At 39.6% G+C, this 20,000-nt stretch overlaps 2 protein-coding genes across 2 annotated transcripts in view; one reads left to right on the top strand and one right to left on the bottom strand.

Annotated features, from left to right (window-relative positions):
- The window catches only part of LOC137996953 (uncharacterized), an 18,568-nt gene extending 10,441 nt beyond the window's left edge, over positions 1 to 8,127 (bottom strand). The window contains exons 1-2 of the mRNA XM_068842608.1: positions 7,801 to 8,127; positions 3,640 to 4,030 (exon numbers count right to left, since the gene is read on the bottom strand). Coding sequence (XP_068698709.1) covers positions 3,640 to 4,030; positions 7,801 to 7,932 — 523 coding nt within the window. The 5' untranslated portion in view covers positions 7,933 to 8,127. The remainder of the gene's footprint in view (positions 1 to 3,639; positions 4,031 to 7,800) is intronic.
- A 146-nt stretch (positions 8,128 to 8,273) lies between these two features.
- The window catches only part of LOC137996951 (protein dopey-1-like), a 40,964-nt gene continuing 29,237 nt past the window's right edge, over positions 8,274 to 20,000 (top strand). The window contains exons 1-6 of the mRNA XM_068842603.1: positions 8,274 to 8,839; positions 10,760 to 11,112; positions 14,178 to 14,364; positions 15,972 to 16,802; positions 17,451 to 18,486; positions 19,556 to 19,791. Of these exons, the coding sequence (XP_068698704.1) occupies positions 8,702 to 8,839; positions 10,760 to 11,112; positions 14,178 to 14,364; positions 15,972 to 16,802; positions 17,451 to 18,486; positions 19,556 to 19,791 (2,781 nt within the window). The 5' untranslated portion in view covers positions 8,274 to 8,701. The remainder of the gene's footprint in view (positions 8,840 to 10,759; positions 11,113 to 14,177; positions 14,365 to 15,971; positions 16,803 to 17,450; positions 18,487 to 19,555; positions 19,792 to 20,000) is intronic.

Genomic DNA, 20,000 nt, shown 5'->3' with positions numbered 1-20,000 from the left:
TTTCTCCAAACTGGAAAACATTTTGTTAATGGATGTCTAATTCAGCTAACAAGAAATCTGCGCTGGGGCAACTGCTTGAACGTACTAGATGTACATGCAAGATTATCAGTAATTTTGCACAAGAAACTGCCTCCCCTGGAGTCAAGTAAACAGACAGTCATTAGTTCCTCAGAATAAATTAATCTGGTTCAAATATGTCAAGTAACTCTTTTAATCAAACTTTATAGTTTAGCAATTTCACCTTATTTTTAACTACAAGTTTAAGAAATTGCTTGAAAGGACAATCTTTGCAAACCACAAGTGTACAAAACCTACACATGTTATACAGCAGGCACTCTTGAATTTTGTACTGCGTGGTGCTTACGTGGACTATTTTTGACATTTTCAGGTGACCATGCTAATAGACTACCCTAATGGACTACCCATAAGATGGACTACCCCTAACAATACTACTCCAAATAAGTTCTATTAAAGAAGTATGAGCTGCTCTTATACCTAGATTGCACATACTGTAGCAAATTGTTTATTTTTGTCATACAGACCCTCTGGTCTCCTTTTTTAAACTAATACTAAATCTTATCAGTAACTTATCAATCAGCAGTAGGCCAAAACAATTCATTAGTATCAAATTCTGTAAATATAATAGCTTGATGAGGCAAATACAAGCGAGGCACCCAGTGTAATGAAATTTTGAGTTTTTCATTATGAGCATGTTTAGTGTGAAGGACCCTGTGCCTGTTGAACTTCATTCGAACGTTGTTTACAAGTTTACTTGTGCAAGCTGTAATTCTTGCTACACCTCTGGACACGCATTCATGAACACTTAAACAGGGCAGGACCTCACATATCTTTCAACACCTTCAACAATCCGAGGCATGCCATAATTCCTGCTCTGCTGAATGTTTTTAAGTTATAGACCAGGCGACAAAAAATTCCCGGTCAAGATAAAGGAGGCATTACATATCTCCTGGGAGCAACCTTCTTAAACAAGCAATAATTATTATATCATGTTAATTTAACTCTCTTGTTCTAATTAGCACGTTACTATTAATATTCAGGCCTTCTGATATTATGCGATGGTGCAATTTCACACAATCGACCTCAAATCGCATCCGATCACACAATTCACGAAAAATCACATAATTCACAAAAGAACGCACAATATTCATGAAATAAAACATAAATCTACAATTTTCTTAAGATTTCCTGCATAAATACGCCTTTTTAAAGATGATTTACCTTGGAAAAAGGCTAAAAACCCTTTGTCACCTTCGATGTCGTAAACATTCGAAGTTCAAGGCATTAAATTTCATGTCGGAGGACTGGTACGAGTCTCATTCTTAAAGCTAAAGAGTTGCCTACTGCTGTAACACAAACACGCCCTTTGTTCAGATTAGCCAATCTGAGTGTCTGATATATGATCACCTTGAAAAATAAGCAAAGTTGTCAGTTTTTCGGCAAAATGTAGTTTTTTCGTTGAAAACTGATAAAAACTTGCTGTTTCTTCGATCAAGAAGGCAAGTTCCCACCTTCTGCTTAATCTGACAGCTCACGATCGAACAAGAAAGTACCCCAAATGTACGTTCCACGTGGACGATGGACTTATGTTTTGCTCGTCATGCAATATTGTGAAAAATATTCAGTCGTGACTCGAAGAGTCCCCTTTGATGTTCAACTACTGCCTACAGGGGAGAAAGACTGTTTTGTTACATGTATGTTCAAGCTAGTTTTGTTATACAATACTATTATGAGATCAGATCCGAGTTTGACAGACTGGCATATGGTATTAATTAACCTACATGTACTGTTACAGTAATAATAAGTAACATAAGATGCTCTTAAAATCATCTTTTACAATGTAGTTAATATGTAAGTTTATGATCTGCCTGGCTAATTATGGATTGAATACTATTATTGTGAAGCAGGATAAAGTTTTAAAAAACTAAAAATTCAGTGCTGGTTTTTTTGCTGATCATGGCAAAATGAATTTTAAAAAGTTGGTTTGTTGTGTTTTGCACATTAAAACAAAACGTAAGAAGCTAGTCGCATGCAGGAATATCAATAATATATTATTGATCATTCATTTGGCATGTTAGCTGTGTCCTTTCAAATTTTAACGTGGTGCACCAATAGTGCAGAAGATCTCATTTTTCGTATTTATCCCAATTAATGTCGATCAAGATGCATAATAACTGTTCCTTTGCATTCAAAATGTCCTTAGGGCAGCAAAAAAGTGCTTCTCTTATCCTGAAACCTTATAAAACAAGCTTAAAATAGTTCAGAAAAAAATTGCATAATTTACATTATTTATCGCATAATTGGCCTTTCTAATCGCATCATCTGCCCTGCAAATTTCGCATAATTTGCATTTTTTCATCGCACCCTATCAGAAGGCCTGTATTATACACTCTTTTGTTACCTTTGGCTATTTTGTCAAATTAATTTATTTCACACTTGTCATTTATCTTTGTTTAGCATTACATTATAAATTCAAACGTAACTCTAAATTAATTCTACTTTCAACTGAAGATGGTCGTTGAACGACCGAAACATGTCTTGTAAATTTAGTTTCAAATGTGTCATTATTCTTATAAAAATTCTTTTTTCCTGTGCACGAATTTCTTAGCAAATCGTGGAATCCCATAACACCTCAGGGTAATTGCAAGATGGCAGCCAGAAGCGTTGTTGTTCAAGAGAGAAATGAGCAAGGTTTTTGTAATTTCCTGCAAAATTTGAAGGCAGTGTTTCACATGGCTTCTGATAGGATGCGGAAAAAAATTAAAGATTATGCGGAAATTTTTGGCCATATTATGCGGGAAACATGCGTTTTATTATGCGGAAATTACAACGGATTATGCGGAAACTTAAACAAGTTATAAAACTAATAATTAGGCCCGTCCAATGTATTTACATGCTTATGGTTACTCCGTAATCGAAATTGTAACCAATACAATCGCATTTGTGACTGAATTTTTGCCCTTTGTGATTAAATTACATGGAGGAGTCATCAATTTGCGACCAGCTTTGACCGTTGAAATAAAAGGGTCAGCAGTTGGGATTTTCCCGCAACTTTTGGTAAAATAAATAAAGCGATAAAAAATTTTGTTTCTCATCATGAATTTTGTGTCAATTTGGAGATAATGGAGCAAAATTGTAATACCTTTGGAGCGCGATCCATTCCCTCGATCATTGACTTAAAGTGCGCTTGATTCACCGTATTCCGGAATAAGAAGACGTGAAGTGATGAATTCAAAACGGTATGTCTGGCATTTTGAAGCAACAAGGATAATAAAGATATGTTTAAAATAGCATTTTAGCAGGTGTTCGACATTTTTAATGTGAATCCTGAGGCCTGGATACCACATGCTCACTAATATTAAAGTTATTTAATTTTTCAGTGTTGAACCATACCTCAATAAACTACTTTTCAATGGGTTATCAGTGTATAATTATTATGTATGGTGGATGTCCAGCAGAAAACACAATACAACAACTTTGAAAAAGTTGCAAATTTTTTCAGGAAACTCAATTAAGTGTTATTGCAACTGTTTAGTTACTGTAGTAGTGTAAGACCAGAAAAACAACTCTAAATGTTACATTCAGAAGAAATATTTCATTACTGTATTATAGACCACTAACCAATGCCAAGTCCTCTCCAGGTGCCAGCTGCAGAAGCCACTCTTAACTTTGAGGGTTCCTTAGCATGTAGCTCCGATGATGACGCATGTCGGGAATTGAGGACAATAATGCCTTTAGGACCCAGCAGAGGGGAAATAAATTCGCGGGCAATTACCACATTGCTGTCTATTTCTCTGTGATAGTCAGACAGATCGTCTGTCACTGCCTCAATATCTTTCTCAGATAGCCTTTTTGAGGCATCCATTATATAATCAAATGTCTCCAGTGCAACTTTTATGTCTTCAGGCTCTTCAACTTTTTTGCCTTGTTTCAACTCCTCTAATTTGTGCTCAAGCACTTCTTTGCCTTTTCCAAATAACTCCCAGAAATCTACTCCAATATGCTGCTTATCCTACTTAGAAAAAAATTACATAAATTTAGAAAGGGGTGACCACCAGGAGTATATTCCACTGTAACATGATGACTCACAACACTGCTCAAATTGTAAGGTGCGGAGCAACTTCAGAATACCCGTTCACTCCATTTACATGTGTTGGTGTGCTTTGGTGTGCCCCCTAGGGACTACCCACTGTATCCCGCAAGAAAAATTTCCCCGAAAGCCATATAATAAATCCTTTATTGACCAAGTTTGTTCAGTAAAGATGGCTGGATATTGGCCTCGCTCTTTTTTTGCGAGTTATGGACGACAACTTCGTCTCAGTCCATAAACATGCAAAAAAAAAGAACTTGGCCAATATCCAGCCATCTTGATCGAACAAACTTGGTCAATAACCCATATTTCTTATTCAATGAGATGCTAATGAGCGGACAGGTATTCTAGAGTTTTACTCGGTTGGAGAGAGACAGACTGATGGGAAAAGTTCAAAATTCATGCAAGCCATGGTTTTCTACACAAAAGGAAATCAAAAGCTTTTGGCTTCCACGAGACAACTTTAAAGACAATTTTTTTGCAAGCAAAAATCTAGCTTACTTGTACGTTAGTCTCCCCCATAGCCGTTTTTTAGATGTCACACAATGCTCGCCCCAAAGAAACGGCTGCTCACAACCGAACCACATTCTTTTCCTTTTGTGTTTGTGTTTTTTTTTGTACTCTGTTGAACAGCCCAATCACATAATAGCAAAGTGTGAATGATGTAAGATTTTGCGCGAAAAAGTTTCTGGCTTTTGTCTAACGCCGCACGCACGCACACCACCAAAACCCGGGACCAAAACTGGGCTGTGTTCATGGGCTACGATCATGACAGACGAAAAAAAATGTAAATGAAAGTCCCAAGCACAAAGGCTCCATGTGCTCATCGTTGTATGTTCAGCTCATGAGAGAATATATATTTTCTGGAAATGTCTAATTGTAAGCGTCAATCAATAGATTCAAAGGCTGAAAGCTTCCTACAGATTGAAAACAGAAGAAAAGAGCAGCATTCAGAACTTGCTGTCAACATATCGAGCGAAGCTACTTGATTTCTTAGTCCCTTTATTAGGCAAATTGAAATAGATATCTTCCTTCTTTACAATGGTTTTTCGATTTGAAAGCTTCTAGTAATAATTATTAGCTTGAACTTTGCAGAGTCTTAAGCCACAAACAAAGCTCATTCAAGCGTCGCCAGTATTTTTCGGTGTCCCTAAACAAAGGCCAGAAATCCACATGTTTATTTGTGACGTCTCCGATGACGGGATACAAATATAAAAAACATTGTCTGATTGGCCCCGGCAAGTTTCAAAGGTTGGCACGAACTGGTTCAAATGAAACCGCAGCTGTGATTGGCTAATATCGGTAAAGGAATGTGGTTCGGTTGTGAGCACCCGTTTCTTTGGGGGGAGCATTCGGTGACATCCCAAAAAAACGGCTGCGGAGGAGACTAAAGGCCACTGCACACTAGCCAATTTTTTGTCGCAGAACTGCAGATTTTTACTCGGGGTCAATTGGGCTAAACATTTGTCGGGACATCAGCTTGCCGCACACTAGCCGATTTTTTGTTGCGACTAACCGCGTTTAGGCTTGGGGCTGAGTAGATCTCCACCATGTTGGAAAAGACGCTTGTTCATGTGACTCTGATGACAATTCCTCATTGGTTGAGGTACGCACGAGCCCCAACAAATTGTCTTGGTCCACCGCACACTAGCCGACAAAGCCCGACAAGACGCTTTGAGATCTAGCACTGTCAGATATCGCCCGACAAGCCCCGATTTTGTCGCAGACTTGTCTGAATTCCCTGCACACTACCCGACAAGTGAAGATTTTTTGTCGGCTGACAAAATATCGGCTAGTGTGCGGTAGCCTTAACTCGTATGTGTGCTCGTTATTAATTTACAAAATTGCCGTGACTAGACATCTGATATAATGGCCTCTTTCATCAATAAGCCCAGCATACAATTTCAATTTCCATACTGCTTTCTAATTGATACAGCGACTCCCGATATAACTCGAACCTTCTGGAAAAATAGAAAAAAAGGTTAGAGTTATCGGAAATTCGAGTTATCGAGGGTAAAATTATATAGAACAATGACCTGAAGGTAAGCTTAACTGAAAATTCCTTCGAGTTAATTAGCGGGAGGGTTTCGAGTTATCGGCAGTCACTTTCCTTTATATTCTGCCACCTTTTTCATCGAAAATATAAGCTTACTTAAAGTGCTACTGTGACGAAATTTGCATCTTCCCTATCTAAGCCATTTTGGCACATAAACACGTAGTCTGTGCGAGAAGAAGAATGCTGTTTACCATTTTCAAATATCTCTTTTTGTTCTGGAGATATTCAAGTTTTTTTAATATGCAAATTAGCCAAGTGATGACATCATAAACCCAACCAAATTTTGATCAAGTATGATGGAGAAAGATATCTCAGCCAATTTGTATCAGAAGTACTTGGTTCTTTGCACTAAGATTCTAGTAGATGTGTTTCACAATATGAGCATACCATTTTTGTTACCATGGAAACATACTGGGTTCCAGGCCTCCCTGACATTAAGAGCTTTGCAGACCACCTTTGGCGTTCTGTTTTGATATTTGCAAATGGTGCCTCATCTGCATGATCCTGCCAGCATATAAAGATGTTAGGTCATGTTTGTGGCTTTGGTAAATGTATTTCTAGCCTGAGATCACCAAAATATTGAAATCAGGTTGAAGGGGACTGGAAAAGAGTGAGTTGCCATGGGAACCAATTTCTTTACAGTCATAGGTGTGTTGCCTTCAGAACTATCAGCTCACCAAGTTTCAATGGTCTTTGTTGCAAATTGACCGAGATAGCTCTATTTATATTCTTGATGTTCTATTGGGTTGGGTGAATGACGTCATCAGCCTTTTCATTTGCATATTTAACACATTTTTCAAACTTAAATATCTCCGGAACCAATGCAGATATTTCCAAACGGTAAACAGCATTTTTAATGTTTTATGGTACTCTATGCGATAAACCAAAAAACTCAAGGGATAAAAATTTGATCACAGTAGCACTTTAAGCTTTCTATAAACTTATTATTCTCCTTAATCCAAAAACACAGCGTAACAAGATGTTTAGCGTTATGTTTGCGACCCTCATAAATTCAGAAAGCCTTTATCCAGTTCAGTGTAAATTTCGAGCTGCCAGAGTTATGCACTAGTCATTTGTTTTCCCCACCCCTCTACCCCCGGGGATAGTGGGGACATATGGGGAAATTACTAGGGCAATTATGCGAGATTACGCTATAATTACGCCTCTAGGGGGTAGGGAAATTACAAGATTTTCGTACCTCTGCCCTACCCCTCTGGGGACATACAGGGGGAAATATCGGGGAATTCTTACCTAGGAGGACTGGGACCAAAAACAAACGAAGAGCAATGGTAATGAGTATTTTCACACGTGCAAAAATTTTTTTTTTGGTCGCTTATTCCTGTCTTGTTTCTATCCAGTTCTTTTTTTTTTTTTTCCGTTCCTTATATAGTTCATGTGGCACACACAAATGGCAAGAACTGTACATTGTGGTAATCTCCCTAACATTTCCTTGATGACTCAGAATCTTTTAGAAACAGAGGGGTGGGGGAATTACGTGTGTTTGTCTGCTCTAGTCCCCAGTGGAAATACACCTACTTTACAACCATTCAAATGTAATTTCCCTCCCCATCCCCGGGGGTCAAGGGGTGGGGGAAGCAAATGACTAGTGCATTAACCCACTGAATCCAAAACATACCTCGTCTGTGAACCATCTATATGTGAACACAACTTCGTTCAGTGGAATTGACGTAGGACAGCAACCTTCTATTTTTGTGAAGTAAAGTTTTTCAATGCCAAGCCATCTGCTCACGAGTTCAACAGGTTCCATCACTGCAGGTCGCAGTCAGTCAAAATGGAGGTGACTCAATGCTGCTTACGTCTTGTAACTGACAGGGAGGTGGGGGAGAGGGGTGATGAAGATAGTGAAATTCGATATCGAAACTTAGCAGCGCTAGCGGTTCAATTTTTCTTGCAGCTTACAAAAGCTGCTATGCTGCCGTCGACGGGATTCATTTGTCTGCGTGTCGCGTATCGCGAGGCCTTCTGGGAGGAATTGAGTAGGCTCATATGAAGGGGGCGTTCGCTGCGGCCAGCCATTGAATGGTTCGCTGGGGGTGCTCAGTCTCGCGGGCTCAGAAAACCTCAGAAAACTTCGTGTTCTCCCGACCCGCCGCCATGTTGAAAGCTGAGAAGACCCTGGGAATGAGGTTGGTTCCTGCATTTAACGCAGTAACTCGAAGAGAAGCCATGCAAAATTGCAACGTTTTAATAGCTTTTATGAAAGGAAGTAACGAAATCCTTTTCTGATGGCGATGTACTGATCATGATAATAGGAGCAGAGTTCATTTCACGATCCGTGACGTCACCTGACTGAAATTAATTCAAAGATCGACAATTTTTGCGGACGTATTCAAGCTTTTCTAGATGGTTTGTCTGGGATCGTACGCAGCATGTTTCAAAGAATCGTTATTGTACACTTTTTGGGGAAAATTTTCTTTTGCGACTGTCTCGAGATTTGATAATTTGTCATGAGTTTACTGCACGAAGATGCAATGAGGCCTCTTCAATTTGCCTGGTGTCACAATCAATTGTAAGCCATGAATCCCGAGGAGTTAGAACTGCTATCAGATTCAAAGTACCGCCAGTTTATTAACGCCATCGAAAAGGCTCTGAAGAGTTTCGAGTATTCCAGTGAATGGGCGGACCTTATTTCTGCACTAGGAAAACTCAACAAGGTATAGTATACATACACGTACAGTTTGTAAGCTTAATCTTAATTAAGGCTACTTCTTCCTAGTTCAGTTGAGAAATGATACTTGATCGATGAGCTTATAATAATATAGAGTCTTACAAAATAGGTTATCTTTTCTGTTTGAGATCCTTACCTTTAAAGGTTAGCTATTTTCAGTTTTGAGAGTGCATATGTGAATTGGTCAAATGCAAATAACGGTGGTTATAAGAAAAAATAAAATTAATTCATATCAAGTTGACATGTTGGTTCATGGTTATGGACAGCTGTTATGGAGGACAAAACAGAGTAAACAGCTATAATTTGTGAATTCAATTTATTCTACAAGACACTATACACAAAGACTGCTGTTTTATTTTATTTTATTTTATTTTTTCTTTCAAACAATTACTACATGTACATGTAGTATTTTTTAATCAAATGAGTATTATGAGTACAGTCAACTGCTATAAACATTACACATTTCCTGTTATACTTATAAATCTTATCTTTGTAACAGTGATTGTTTTCTGATTTAATAAAGTTATGATTCTCGAATTCGTAAAAGGCTATTGTACAGTGTAGTGTGGTCCCATTGGGTATTAGGCACTCATCTTGATACAGAGATCAGTCCAGGGTTCAAGATCTGTCCTGACCACACGTTAAATTTGATCCAGCACTTGTGAATGGCTGACTGGTTTGTCTGGAGCAAGGATGTGTGTAATCATCTTTGTAAAGATCCACACCAGCCTAGTGCTGCCTTTCTGAAAAAGTTATGGAAGCTTTTCAGAGAAGAATAGAGAACCATGAAACTTGACCCAAGAACAAATCAATAGAGGCCGGGTTTAACACTTTTGCCCGAGCAGCTTTCCAGTTACAATGTTGGAATAACACAAATTTTGTCAGTTATCTCTTGCTTACAGGGAGTGAACTTAATGCTACATGTACTTATCTGTTGGCTTGCTTGAACATCAGGCTACTGGCAGGAAAATGTGACGCTCTAATTATCTGTGATAAAAATTAAATTCTTCCTACTTTCCCCTCTCCCCCCATTCCAATGTTGGTTGAAACAGTGACCAAAGGCCTGCACAGTATTTTGCATCACATTATCAACATTGGTATTGAGGGGGGGGGGGGGGGAAGGAGAGGACCAATATATTTTGTCAGTGGGTGCCACTCAAGAATTAATTTTTTCCAAGAGTTTTGTCCAAGATTGCAGTTTGACCTCAGTCATGCTTCTTTTGTAATTAGTTCTGTAAATGGTCAGATTTTCAAGTTTTCTTGCATAGGTACTATAAACCGTAGGCCCCACCTCACATCCTTGCGAGTAATCAAATTGCTTGGCTGTTTCCAAAGTGTAGGGGGTCTACAGCTGTTGTCCCTGTAGTAGTGGCCTTGTTCTTTACTTTCCTATTAAATAATTAACAGCTATTCACCAAAGTGGAGGTGGCTAGTGGTGGATATTCGGGGTGAGTTACACCCACAACTGCGAACCGACACTGAGGTGAATAGTAACTGTTGTTTCAGTATATACTAAAAACTAAAATGGCGGGATAATATAACACAAAAAGATTATTGTTACTCATTTATTCCTGCAACAATTTCTGTTAGTAACGAGGTCTAACAATATTTCCAGGCGCAAATCCCGCTTGAGTTGCTCGGGGGTGACTAGCAAAGGATATTCAATTCGAGTTTGAGAAGCCAATCAGAGCACGCCTTTGACCCATCCTCTGTTTTAGTATATACTAAGCAATGTGGCTTAAGTCCTCTAAACAGTATTACAAGTTTGTCCTGAAAAGCCTAACAGTTCATGTGTTGCCAGTTTAATGAAGTTTGCAACTTGCTTTTTCGATTGCCTCCATTATTCATTTTATTTTACTGTGAAAGTACATTGTATTAACTTTCACCCAATGTTTCCTTTGTATAGGTATTACAAAATCACACCAAATTCAAAGTAGTTCCAAGAAAGCTGACCATTGGCAAACGATTAGCACAATGTATGCATCCGACATTGCCGAGTGGTGTGCACCTCAAAGCATTAGAAACCTACGAACTCATCTTCACACGCATAGGGCACAAAGGTCTTGCCCAGGACTTGTTTATCTACAGTGCAGGACTTTTCCCACTGCTTGGAAATGCTGCTATGTCGACAAGGCCTTTACTGATGACTATGTATGAGAACTATTTTCTTCCTCTTGGTAAAGCACTGCTTCCTGGATTGTCAGGACTTCTGCTTGGGCTTCTGCCTGGAATTGAAGAAGGGTCAGAATATACTGACAGGTCTGTTTCATGGTGGTATCCATATTAGCATGATGTGGCTCAATGTAATTTTGACAATGTTAACCCTTTTCTCTCTAAGAGTGCCACTTGAAATCTTACTCTTACACCAGACAATTTCCCTCATCGCTATGGAACTCTTCAGTCAGAAAGGGGTTAATCTCAAGACCAACCATTCAGCAGTTTTCTCAGACACAAAATACAAGGGCTACCATGGAGTCTCTGGGATGCCCTTGTGGTGTAACAATAAAATTTAAGGTCTCAGTAAAGGATAATGAGGTGTCCACAGAAAAATAAAATTGTTGCACTGCTAGGTATTTTCTGTATAGGGTCAAACTGTATATCATATTAACCCTTCAACATGCAAACCGGCCTAAACTGGCCAAACTTATTATTTTACTCTGTCTAATGCCAGACGATTTTACTCGTCAGTGGGGAACCCCTGGGAGTCAATGGGTTAAAGCTAGTAGATTGAAGTTTCAGTTTTTTGGTATTTAATATTGCCTTTTAATTTGGAGGCCTCAAACTCAGAGTGATCAAGTCTGCTGCAGAAGCTCCTGCCGCTTTGCTTTATTGTGAAAACAACCGCACTTTGTTGCATCTTAGTCACAGATGAATGCACTCCCATACTGTGTGAGGAATTTTTGAATGTTGCAAATTGCAGGAAATATCAAACAGTCTCCGAAGACAAACGAAAAATTCCTCAAACGGTAGTTGAGGTAGTAAAATCATCTATTAGAGTTGAAAATTTGGAAGTGATATCTTAAAACTCATCAGGACTGGAGGTCCAAGAAGTTGTAATTTTGGCATCAAAATAAAGCCCTAGAAAATTGAGCTTAAAGATTTTGTGTGCTGAATAACTCTGCCTCCTACTTGAAAGCCAATAATGCTGAGCCAATCAGCGTTTGGACATGTGCTAAGATAGCAGATAGCGTGTGAAGGCTGTCAATTGACACCTGGTTCTTTCACATGATATGATACGTCAAACAGTTTTTTGCACACGGATTATGGTGGGGAACAAAAGAAAAGCGATTTTAGTAATTTTTCCGAATTTTCTTTTTCGGGAAAATAGACTTCACAGCTCACCAATTCAAGATTTGCATAGACAAAAATTAATATTTGAGCAAGACACCCAAATTTTCCTTTATCCAGAATTTCTCTTGGGCTCTTATTTGAGCTTTAGTGAGGTCTCCATGATCGTCTGATGTTGATCCCATTCCCTGCTCCTTATGAAAAATTGCTAGAAATGCAAGACCATTCTTAAAACAAATAACTCTGAATTTAATGAGAGGAAGTACTGTATGTGCTGTTTCTCAGATATAATACCCCTTGCCAACAGTGACAATTAAGTTCTGATAATGGAGTACTTAGTGAAACAGGGCTACATGTAACTCAGGCCTAGCAAAAAGTTAAAATCCCCACTTGCCCAATAGGCAATCAAATTTGATGACCCATTTGCCCAAGGTTCTCTTCCACTTACCTGGGCTAATTAATTCATTATTCATTTAAAACAGAGAAATACTGAATAAAGTATTATTATTATTGCAGTTGGTAAACGTATGGATGCTAAAATAAATAAATAAATAAGTAAATAAGTAAATTAGCAATAAAATATAAAAAATCTTACGGACAATCTAAAGCTCTCTAATACTAAAACTACATTGAGCTCCTATACTATTCCCACGGGGTAAGTCAATTGGCGGTAGCTTTGAAAGTTCTCACTATGTTGAGAGAACTCGAGATGGTAGCCTTCTGCATCCTTCTCAAAACGTCATAGCCCCTACTGCCAAAGAGCTTCTTCATTGTCAGGTCTACATCCCTTAACCATCCCCCCAGCACGCCAATGATGATGTTACATTGTTCAACGTCATAGCCAGGGTACTGTTTCTTTAGCTCAAATTATTATTATTATTATTATTATTATTATTATTATTATTATTATTATTATTTAAGACCTGTTTTTAATTTTTTTGGACTGATTGAGTGAGTGCTTTTCAAGTGGGCAAGTGGTCAGAGGAAGTGATTTGCCCAAGTGTGAAATCTGCTTGTCCTGGATGCCCTGATGGGGCTTTACTCTAAGCGCTGTAACCAAGAAGCAGATAATTCACGAAGTGTCCCCTTGCTCTTCTCTCCAACTTCAGCATCGCTTTTGTCTCAGAATACACTCAGACAATTAACATCACAAAGTGTCCCCAAATGCTGCTGCACAAGGAAGGATAAACAGCTACATTTACCCTAAGCTGAAAATAACTTTAACCCTTTGACACCCAAACTGGCCTGAACCAGCCATACATAGTATTTCACTCTGTCTAACGCCAGACGATTTTACTTGTCAGTGGGGCACCCCCAGGAGTCAATGGGTTAACCTTCACCCTTACAATCCAGGTGATCTGGTGACGTAATTCGGAGGACTGGAGAGAAAAATTGTAATGCCGTATCCCACAACCGCGCGTGGCCTTAGGTGTTGTTTCCAAACTCCCTGCAGTATTGCCATCGCCAAAACTCAACAGATCATTACGTGTCTACCACATTGCCTGTTACTGAATGAACATTCAAGTAGACCCGACAAGATCTACCCTCACCTCTGCCATGTTGAATTAAAAAATAAGGCCGCCCGCGGTTGTTGTATACGGCGTTAAAAGTTTTCTCCCCAGTCCTCCGAATTACGTCACCAGATCACCTGGATGTACCTTATTGTTGCAAATAGGTAGCAAATGCTTAGACTTACATGGATACTTCATGTTGGATAACAAAATTGGCCATCCATGTAATTAAATACATTTGTGGACATAAGTGCTGAGAAGACTGGTGTCGTTAACCCATTGACACCTGGGAGCGAGACTTTACAGAATAATAATTTTACTCTAACGCCAGACGATTTCACTCGTCTATGGTGACAGTTCAGGAGTCTATGGCTTTAATTTAAGTATGGGTATCACCTTCTCTTCACTCATAGAGGACCGTAAGTGTTGGTCTATTCAAGATTTGGATCCAGGACCCCCTGCACAGCTGACTGGCAGCTTATCCTTTTGTGTTAACCAAGTTCTCCTTTGCTTAACTTTTCTTAGGACTATTTCATTGCTGGGTTCTTTCAGTGAGAACATGGACAAGAAGATATTCTACACCACACTGTGGGGATGCGTTTGTTCATCACCCAGCATCCGATTACCGGCTGTCACCTTTATAATGACAAGACTGAGCAAGAAAGGAGTTGGGAATAAAGAGTATCTCTTGGGAAATGATATACCTCTCATGGTTTGTGTCATCTTTGTTGATTTGTTTCCAGAGTCAATCAAGGTGCCTGTTACAGTTTACCCTCATCTACTAAGTAAACATGCGTGACAAGTGCACTGCTTGATTGACTCTGAAGGAACTGCTTGCAGTTTAGTTTAGTTGTAATTTCCTAGAAAAAATTAATGTTCTTTAATAACATCTTTTTCATCCTTGCTGGGTGACTGTCAGCCTGGATGTGGCATGCAGTTTTGAACTTTATTTAGATATTCACCCTGTGTATTGATTACCCGTATGTCCTTTTTTTATGAGATCATTGTACTATTACACGGCCATTTTGCTCTTGCCTCTATTCCTTTGTGTGTGAGCAGTAGAGCAGACAGAGTGGCACAATTCATGTCCTTCGTGACTGGTGGTTGGGGACTTAGTGGGTGTATATTAGGTGCTTTGTGTTTAATCCTGCTCTGATAACCGACTTGTTTTGGTTTCTTTCTAGGGTTGCTGTTCAATTTGTCTTCTTTGAAATAGTTAAGGGTACCCAACAGAAAATTTAGTTGGTATATCAGTTTTTATTACACATAACATGAGAATTTGATTCCATAAAGCTCATTTGTACAAATCTATATGCCTTATTTTCACATGTGGAAAAGGCTTATACAGCCAATCAGAATGGCATACAGCTATTTCACATGCAGAAGTATAACCAATCAACGATAGCGTAAAGGCGTTTCCATGCCAATTACTCGTGCATCTTGTGCAAATCGTACATTGTTATTGAATTAAATTAAATTTGCATTTGGTTCTATTGTTAGTGAGTTTTTGTTTCTAATTTGTGTTCAGAAAACTATGTTAATGAAAATTCTCGTCTTATGTGTAATAAACAGTTCACGACATAGAAAGTGCTTTGTACGGGGTTTTATTCACTCGTCGTTTGTGTCAAAAACCCTCAATCGCTCGTTCCTCGCTCGTTTGGGTTTTTGACACAAACAACTCGTGAATAAAACCCCATATGCCGCACTTTCTATGACGTAAACTATATGGATGGAATGCTTCCCACATTTTTCAAAATTTATGCCGTGCCACCAGTTAGACTTTTTTAAGGTTTCTGAGAACAAGTTACTAGGAGACCACTCCAAACATTCACGACCGGGGAAAAATAGTCCCCAACGTTTTTGGATGGCTTGTTTTTGCATTTTTTTGTCAGTATTTTGGGGGAAGAAAAGAGTTCTCTGGAAAATCCTTCGAAATTAACTTTTAGTAATCAATTTCTTGCTAAAGGAAGATTTTATTCCCTAAAACGAACTTTCGAACTCCGAGCAGATCGTAATCATCGAGCTGATAAGAACATCCTTTCAAACGGACCTTATCTTGGCAATGTCCCTTCAAGGCTTTTAGTTGAAATTTGTTGGTTGGGGGCCCCTGTGGTACTGATTGCCCTGCAATCACAATACCAAGAAAGACCTTTTGTTCTTTGAGGTACAATGTCGAAAATCTTCTAAAAAGTCAATAAAGGGCACCATTGTGGGATTAAAAAAGCACATACAATTTTTACCGTGGTGCTCCCCTTTCTAGTCCCCGGGATCGTGAAAAGAAGTTAAGTCACGCTTCTTCTTATTAATTTCTGACCCAAGGTTCAAGCAGTGGGTGTGTCCCTCGGGGATAGCAGTGTCCTTGCCCAGCGAAGCACTCTTGACTTTATTCTTGCCTTTCTACCAATGGACACACTTTACCTCACACCAAAAGAAAAGGTGGCGTTAGTTGCAGCTGCTCTCGAGGTCTTACTGCGTAGAGATATGTCGTTGAACAGACGTCTTTATTCATGGCTTCTGGGAACAAATTCAACAAAGGACGAAAATCTGTCGAGGACTGACAGTGTATGCAGTAGCGACGCCGATCAGGACGGGCCCACAGAATCTTTCTTCAGCTTGTATGCGCGGCCACTTGTGATCGAGGCTGTTAGGACAGTGTTTCATACTCAGGCGAAATTTGAAAAGCACGACACCAACGGAGCTAAGAAAACACGACGTTTGGAAATTCTCAAACCGTTCAGAATACTTATCAGCCTTTTGGACAAGCCCGAAATTGGTGGAATGATTTTGGAGGATGTTTTGCTCGATGTGTTTAGGGCGTTGTACAGTCAGTGTAAAGTCTTAAAAGAAAACGGGGCGGCTTTTGAAGAGAGCGGAAGGAAAGATTCACTAGAGAGCGCACATCTTGTCAGTGGATTAACTGACACCGCGAAAACGAAACTTATAGATGAACTTATTAAAACCGCTAATTTGCTTTTCAATGCTTTTGAGCCTTACTTTATGTGGGAGTATATAGCAAAGGTGCTTTCTGATTGCGATAAACCAGCACCGTCCGAAAGCCACTGTGATGATAAGGGATTTCACAAAAAGACCTCCACAAATTTCGCAGAAGTGTTTCGGTTGACAGATTTTATTCTTGATGTGGTTACTCTGGTAAGTTTTCTAATTATCTCCATGTGTTTTTGTTTGTTGTAATAGACGTGTTTTTGAATCAAAGCCAAATTAGATACTTTGGCCGCGGTTTTACGAAACTTAATCCAGTCATAAAGGAAACACGTGGAACCGGCCCGAAGCGCGGGAAAATGCGAACGAGCCAATCGAAATTGGTTTTGCTTTTACGTCTGATTGGCTGAGAATGTGGCGTGCGACTTTTATGCTGATCACCATGTGTAGTAGGCTCGATTGACCAGCTGTTTTGTGCGCCCGCGTTCCTCTGCGCGCACCTCCGAGCTGGATCACTGGTCCAGCCAATTGTATTTGCGGCCAGTCGGAAAGTCACCTGCCTGCCAAGTACAAAATACAATTGGCTGAATACGAAATACAATTGCGACGGGTGCTACGTCGGGGACAGACGACGTGGACCAGTGATTCAGCCGTTCGTTGGGAGGAGGATGTTAACCGCACTCCTAAAGCGGCTGGAAGTCGAGCCTACATGCGTGGCTATGCGAAAGTAAAGAAATGTCCGAATTAATTTCGACACTACATGGAGAACCTCTGTTATGGTGTCGGTGATGCATGATCAAAGATATCCCGCAATACTCTATTTTTAACGATTGGTCGCATATTTTCTATTTATTTTAGGAAGCTGATGTAGAGATTCAGACCGAACATTGGCCGGAGCTTTTGCGTCGAATTACGATAGAGATGACTAAACGATGTGAGACAATGACGCTGGAAGACGTCAAGGAAGGGATTTGCTTGTGTTCGAAGCTTCTCTCAAAGGTTATGCCTTCCATGAAAACTGGGGATAAAAGCGATTCTGGCTTATCAGCAAATGATCAAAGAAAAGAATTTGAGGAATCCTCAGAACATGAAATGAGTGAGTGGAATATTATTGAGTTGAAAGGTGACGCGCGCCAAGTCAGTGGAACTGACAAGTCTCTGGAGAGTTCGCAAGAGGTGTTTGCAGAAGAAGCATCGCAAAGCGAACTCACCAAAGTAGAGGGAGACCCAAAAATTGAAGAAGCCGTAGAGCAAGTAGAAGAGGTAAAAAGTGAGGAAGATGACGTACATTGTGGAGATAAAAACGAAGAGCTTTCAGATAATATGGAGGAATGGAGTGATTTCCAAGCAGAATCATCAAACGAGAGGGAAGTCAAATTTGACGAGAAAAGTGAGGTACAAAATGGACTAGAAAACAGTGTTGTCGCTGGAGTGAGATTGAAAACACAAACACAGCCTTTTCAGTCTTCTCTCATCCAAGCATGTGTGAAGTTTTTCCAGGATTTCTTTGCTAAGTTTGTTTTGCAAAGGGTCTTGAAATACCTAAACTCTTTGGACACTGGCAGAGGTTCTGTCCCTGGGATAGCAAGCAAAAAATGTTACACAGCAATGCGAGCAAGTGGAATCATTAGCGATGGCATGTGGAAAGAGATCGATCTATCGAGCAAAGACGGAAATGAGAAGCTGGCCGAGGGCGGCTGTTCAGCATCAAATCTGAAGACGAGAAGACAGTTCACGGGACAAACCATTTTCTTGTCTCCGTTCAGAACATTGAAGTCATCCAAGAACTGTGCTGAGGCGTTTGTAGCAGCCTGTAAGCTCTTGCTGAAATTGTCCTGCTTTCCAGTTTGTTCTCGCAAGGATTCTCAACCAGAAACGGCTGACATAAGTGAAGGTATGATAAATTGGAGGGTTAATGCCAAAGAAACAATGTTCGTTGCAAGTTGAAGCTCGTTTTTGTTGCAAAACAAGAATGTTAGATATCCTGTCTTAACAAATCTTTTGTTAGCCGAATGTAAAGAGGAAAACAATTCAGCTATTTTCTGTTTTTTGTGAAGCTGTGGGCGATCATTTATTTTGCAGGTTAAAACGCGTGATTAGTTCGCATTCGCTTGTATCTGCTCATCACGAAAAACTAACGCAGTCTCTTAATAATTTATTTGACTCGTTGGTTCACAGAGAGGGTTAGGACTGAGTGCTGTGAACCACAGTAATACAGGTAATTTTGGCCAATCACAACAGGTTCAAGCAATCTATGAGCCAATCACAATGCAAAGCGAATACAACTTTACAGGCGGCTGGCCGCTTAGCGCGAGAAACACGAACAGTAATACATACATACAGTAATATTAGGGAACTCAAGCAAGCGACGTTTTTGAGCTGGGGACGGCAACCGGAAGTGAGTTCTTTTGACAGTTTGAGTACCATTTTTATATTGTCAAGTATCTCTTCACTATAGGAGATGATTAGTTTGAAATCTGGTAGTGCCTACTACCCTGGCATGCAAAATGTTCACTTCCGGTTTCCGTCCGTGGCTTGAAAACGTTGCATGCTTTAACTCCCTATTGTTCGATTGCCCTATGCCTCTGATTGGTTGAAAATGTGGCGTGAGCGTTTGAACAAATTACCAACTTCAGTAGCAGCTTAAATTAAACAAAGCCTTTCTCGACTAAAAAATCGGCTTTACAAAAGAACTTACCAGTATACCTCGAGGTACTCCAGCTGAGCGACAGAAATCCTTCTGTATGTCAATTGTCACGCCAGATCAGGAAAAGACTAAGTTTAATCCGTCGACAAAATGTTTATTTTCCTCTAACATATCAAATTCTCCAGGCGAATATTTTTCATCGTTTTCACGTTTTTTTAGTAACATTTGAGCAACATCATAGTCCTTTTTTCAATCACCCCGGAATCGCTGTTTTTGTAATTTATTTTAAAATTCTTGCAATACGTTGTCTTCACAGCACCCAAGATGTTGTCACTCCCAGAGTGGCTTCAGTCTTTAATCCTGTGCTGTTTTGAAATCAGTGACTTTGACATTCGAAGTTCAGCCGTGGGTACACTGTTGGATCTTATCAACTTGACGCTGTCGGTCACCACTGGTCATGTGCATAAACCCAGGCCCTCCGCACCTGTGGTGGTCATTCCTATGATTTCCCAGCAGTCTTTAGGAATGATCGAGAATTCTGATTTATATGAGGTACAGCCATATGTCAAATTATTTTTTTCAATAAACTTAGTACGTCTGTAGCTCTTTTTTGTTGGATTTCAATCGTTTACGCACGTTAAGTTATCGTAACATAGAATTATAATGGTCTTGAAGAAAACCTAATCCCCCTTTTTTTTTTAATGATCATTCCTGCCCGTTACATCGAGAAAATAAAGGTGCATAATATACTCGTAAATAAA

This window comes from Montipora foliosa, chromosome 3 (genome assembly GCF_036669935.1).
Source record: "Montipora foliosa isolate CH-2021 chromosome 3, ASM3666993v2, whole genome shotgun sequence".
Classification (NCBI taxonomy): Eukaryota; Metazoa; Cnidaria; class Anthozoa; order Scleractinia; family Acroporidae; genus Montipora; species Montipora foliosa.
This window is presented reverse-complemented; position numbering and strand designations above follow the sequence as displayed.